The sequence below is a fragment of the Xyrauchen texanus genome, chromosome 30 (assembly GCF_025860055.1).
Source record: "Xyrauchen texanus isolate HMW12.3.18 chromosome 30, RBS_HiC_50CHRs, whole genome shotgun sequence".
NCBI lineage: Eukaryota > Metazoa > Chordata > Actinopteri > Cypriniformes > Catostomidae > Xyrauchen > Xyrauchen texanus.
The window spans coordinates 38596369-38601747 of NC_068305.1; the positions used below are offsets into that span (position 1 = coordinate 38596369).

Sequence of the window (5379 nt, forward strand, 5' to 3'; positions counted from 1 at the left end):
AGAGCTCTTTGCCACTGGACCATGATACATCTCACATTACCTGCCGGACGTGCCTGGGCTAACACACAGTTAATCTTTGAATAGGTAAGAAAGAATAGTATAGACACTCTAGACAGTGCAGATAAGGACACATGTCACTAAACAGTGAGATGAATGAGAACTTTTGAATGAGAACTTTTGTCCACAATTGTAATTAATTATTTCCAGAAAAAAATTGTATTCCAGGATAATTGTTTTGAGGGTGTGCCAAGTTTTATTTTATATCTCATCTACTGTGTAAATATTCACCAGCATAGCTTGTGATTATATATGCTTCGATCTACAAACATTATATAGCCTGGTGTTCTAATCTACAATATAACAACTTGTGAATATTACTTGATAATGTACCATCTGTGAGCGCATGTATTTGGGTATGTGTTTTATAATTATGAAACATATGCAAGCTGTGGAAGCATTTTTGAGTTTACAAATGTGACCCCATCTGATATATATCTGAAAGACTTTATTTCCCCTTATGTAACCATGCTGTTCCAATATGTGTGTTCTGTAAAAAGTTCCCTGAAGCCTGCATTGTTTTATAAAAAGTAAACCCACAAGTTAGACACAGCATTCAGCTCTGTGTTTTAAACAACCAGTTTCACAAAATAATGTTAATAAAAAATAAAATCACGAATTTGGAGCTGAAATAAGGCAGTTTAGCAGAAGAACATACTCCAAATAAGTGAAATGGTCTTGCATTTATACCTTAGCAAGGGATACAAAATTCATTTTGAAGTGCTAAAACGTCATGCTATTGCCTCATAATTTTTTCTGGAAAACAGAGTAACAAATAGTCAAAGGTTAAAGACACAAATAACCTTGCTGAATAAAAATTAGGAGTCTCCAATAATAATAATAATAATGGCATAAAAATGTTGCCAAGAACCTGAACGGGATGATGAACGGAAATGGGAATGTGTATGAAATAGTTTCACAATTTACAAAATGTATATAAATGACAAATAGAAATCTATCCATCACTAATAATAATAATTATAATCATAATCATAACAATCATAATGATATGCAAGTGTTATTTTCTGGTGTTTATAGCAATTAAAATAGCTCTAATCTTGGTAGGTCTTATAATGGTATTTGGAAATAATTTATATTAAAAAAATACAAATAAAAAATTACCCACACTAAAAAACATTTAAATTATCATTTTTATTAAAATTTCCATAAATTTGAACCTTATGTTTAATTATCGAATTTATTTAAAAACTACGTAATGCAATTTGATGGAATTTGTTATGTGCTTAAAACTTACAAATAGGCTTATTTTTGAGTGCATGTAATTAAATTAAGATAAAAAATATTTAAGATAATAAAAAATGGATATATATCTGTAAAACGCAACTCCCGCTGGCGCGTTCATTCAACAGTTCTACTACACTTGAAGTATAGGCCTATATAGTGTGTGTGTGTGTGTGTGTGTGTGTGTGTGGACTGTCAGTTTTTATTATTATTATTATTGTTATTATTAGTTCTATTTTTTATTAATTTCGTTTTGAGTATTTAGCTATTTCAAGAATTTAAAGCCATGAAATCGTAGCGTAGATGGATGTATTGAATAAGGCCGTCGATACTTAATTTATTATAGTCTGCTGCAATTTTTATAAATTAATTTATCTAACGATTATTTATCCAAATTTGGAGTTTATGCATCTCAAAACTAAATGAATGGACTGATTATGTGCACCCCCCCTAATTAGTACATTTTACATTAGCCTACCTAAAAATGTAAAAAAAAAATGTTGGTTTCATGTAATTGTTCGAGTTAGTAATGGGCCATTTATAAGCATGTCAGCACAGATATTCTGTCATGCAAACACACATCACCACTAAAATCCTGCATAATCTCTCTGTAAACATGTTCAGTTATAAACTGTAACTGCTGAGAAAAGACCCATAAATTGACGCTAAGCAAAAAGGAGTTCAATTTTGACATGCCTTTATTAAGCAGAAATCGAATTACAAAAATAGATATGTATATATTGCATTGTCTTTCAGCATTATCAGAGACGTAAATGTAATTACACGACAAATAACATTTTCAGTTGTGGCGAATTGGTCTAAACAATGCTGTCTAAACAATCCTCTCAAGAGAATAGTAAAAAGAAAAATGCAGTCCGTTTAAAATAAGTCTTACAGTAAATTAATCTGCAAAAACAAAATATTAATAAGAAAAAATCAAGAAAAATCTACTGCAAATATTGCAGAAATTCCATGTGGTTCTCCACAGCTTCAGGTCCCACATTTCTATAATGGTGTGAAACATTTGGGTACATGTTATCAGTACGAGTCCTTGAAGCTGCACGTGAACGAAAGATGGTCAAACCTTTTTCTCCAGTAGTCTTTGTGTTATTAGGACTCTGAGGTAGGAAGCGAGAGTCCATGAACACCTCTCAGACACTCTTGCTGATGTTTGCTCAGAGGACTCTTTCTGGCTACAGCTATAACCAAAGTAGAGGAGTGTTCATGTAGCAAATAAGCAGAGTAATACTCATTATAATCGTAACTGAGTCCTTCAGCTGAATTTTAAAGCTTCTTCCGTTACAATACCATTCTGGCAATATGTATGGTCAGTTTGGAGAGAATACTGTGACTCGAGAAATTGTGACTTAATTGCAACAATAGGTTAATAAAGGTCATTTTATATATATATATATATAATGTTTGAACTCTACTTATCTCGTTTAAAAAAAATCCATGATAACATTTTTTGTCTTACCTTCTCGGGATGGATGTTTGAAAGATATAGCGCTGTGAAGGTTCTGGCTGTGTATCATGGTTCCCGTGTTCGGATGGGCAAGACTCGTGCCCTGAGACTGCCAGTGATGCTCATAATTACCGGCATGTCCACCGTAAACACCGTACTGATTGGCGGTGGAGTAAGCACATGCAGGAACATAACCGGATAAATTTGATGAAGCCTGAATAAATAAATAAGAATGTTGCTTGATATTTATCTTTGTGTCGACAAGAATGCAGATGAATGTAATGCAAATTTGTACCTACTTAAAACACATTGTAAATGTGTGCAAAAGAGCAACCAACATCTATACAATCAAAACTCACTAATAACACTAATAATAAAAACTCTTCTTATCTAAATAATTTCGAATAGCCTAAAATGGCAAAAGCAACATTTGAACAGAATTATCAAATGCTTGCTGATATGTATGCAGAATAAGAGATAACTTCATAATAAACATGTACTTTATACGTTATAATTAAAATAAATAAACCAATAAATTAAAAGTTCACCTGGGTGTACTTTATGTCGGTTTCTATCGGTGATTTATCTATCCCGTTGACTCCGTGGACGGAAGGGAATGAAGATCTGTTAACGCACGTCCAGTCCTCCATTTTTGGCTGGTAACTCTCGGTTCCAGCAATGGCTGTAAAAATATCCATATACTATTTTACGAAACATTGTTATGCATAATTAAAATCTAAGGCCTGTTTAATTTTTAAACTAAATAGGTCAAATAATAATTACAATCATGATAATAATAGGCCAATAATAATAAAGTCGTTATTGTCATAATATTATTCATTTAAAAAGATACAATTGAGTCTTAATCCGTCATAATACACTTTGTTATAATATTATTTGTAGGCTACTCTGACCTTAAATATATCTTCATTATTATTTTAATACGAAAACACTTGGGCCTAACAAAATAATCTCTCCTTGGCTCAAAACTTGCCTTGCCAAACTGAATTCACTTAAAAAAGCGAGGAAACCATTTGCCTTTTTTAGAGAAACAGGCTGTCATATTCTCTTGACCTTGGTCTGTCAATGCACAACTGTTCAGTTTCAGTATGTGAACAATCGTTATTTTATATTCTGATATGTTTATCGTTTTCGCCTCATGAAACCAAACTCTAAGGTCTGTAGCCTACAAGGTGCTAAACTTGGCCAAAACTTGAATTTGAGACTGGGTGATTACCTGCGGGATCCATGAAAGCCCGTATTCCTAATATGTTGCTGACGGTGTGGACGGAGGGCCATGCCCGGGACAGACTGACAGACACAGCAGGGGGACTGCCCAATTTGGACCCGGTCGGGGACATGGCGCTCGGGTAGGAATATGGATACATAGGATTGTAGGAGAGTGGAGGAGAGAGTTTGCCGCTGTCAAACTGGCTCGGCTGTGACAGGTTCCCAATCTTGTTTCTTAAAATGCGACTGATGGAGCTGACAGATGGAACATTGTATTTGTCACACACTCCATCAGCCAACAGTCGGTCGCGTATTTCCCAGGCAAATATTCCAGGATCTCCTTGTTTATAATCCCGTATACTCTTCACCACGTTTGGTGTCGTGACCCGGGGTTTACTCCCGCCAATAGCACCGGGTAAAATGGAGCCGGTCTCGTTGTATCGGGCCAGAATTTTGCTCACACACCCATGAGAGACACGGAGCTGTCGACTTATGTCACATGGTCTGATTCCAAGCTGCGCTAGTTCCACAATTCGGATCCGAATCGCATTAGGAAGGGGCCGACCATTGACAAACACTCCGCCGAGCTGGTTCACCTCACCGTACGTATGATCTGCAAGAATTAAATACCATGTAATCAAATCCATATTACATTAATATGGATTTGTCTATAGGCCTACTATAATGAAACCATAGATGCTTCAAAGGAATATTCCTGAGAAATTCAACGTGGAGCATAAAAATACAAAACCATTAAAAGTGAATGCCTATGGCTGTGAAATAGGACACTTTTGACTTTGAAAATCTATTTAAGTATTTTTATGATTATAGCCTTGGTAAGTGAGAGCAATATTGCAAACTAACTATATATTGTTCACTGTTAATACGAAACTAAATCATATTATTTTCTAAAGAGACCTGGAGGTACTCACCCATTTGCATCAACTCTGTAATATTTCCCTAAAGCGGTTGCTCTTCTTTAACCTTTAACAGTTGCTGCTGTTAAGCCGTGCACCATTGAAGAGGGTTCTGCCACTAAGGACTGCCCTATTGGTATTTTCAATGGTTAAAGTGCCTAAGAGTTTTAGATAAAGTTTTACAATAATCTTGGATCCACTCGAGAAACTGCGTCCATCCAGCAGACTGGAGCGTGCGTTCAATTTGACGCTTCACAAACGTCAATCTCACAAGACAGTTCGTTTAACTCCACCCTAATCCACAAGATCTAGGCCTACCTCAATACGGATATGCTTTTTTTTTTTCCTTTGACATTTTAGGAGTGACTTTGCAATAGATTGAAAAATGAAAAGATAAAACAAATTGCTTGAAAATATAAGCGGGCATTAGGCATAATTAGGAAAAGCCTAATCAGTTGATCCTCTTTG

The 5379-nt window shown here is 35.1% G+C and overlaps 1 protein-coding gene across 1 annotated transcript; it reads right to left on the reverse strand.

Annotated features, from left to right (window-relative positions):
• Nucleotides 1-1990: 1990 nt before the first annotated feature.
• On the reverse strand, nt 1991-5141 carry LOC127624333 (paired box protein Pax-1-like). The gene is made up of 5 exons (XM_052099117.1): nt 4927-5141; nt 4002-4607; nt 3313-3446; nt 2777-2978; nt 1991-2498 (listed from the first exon to the last, which is right to left on the reverse strand). The coding sequence occupies exons 1-5, from the start codon at nt 4934-4936 to the stop codon at nt 2410-2412; spliced, it is 1041 nt and encodes a 346-aa protein (XP_051955077.1). The 5' UTR covers nt 4937-5141; the 3' UTR covers nt 1991-2409.
• Between the last annotated feature and the right edge of the window lie 238 nt (nt 5142-5379).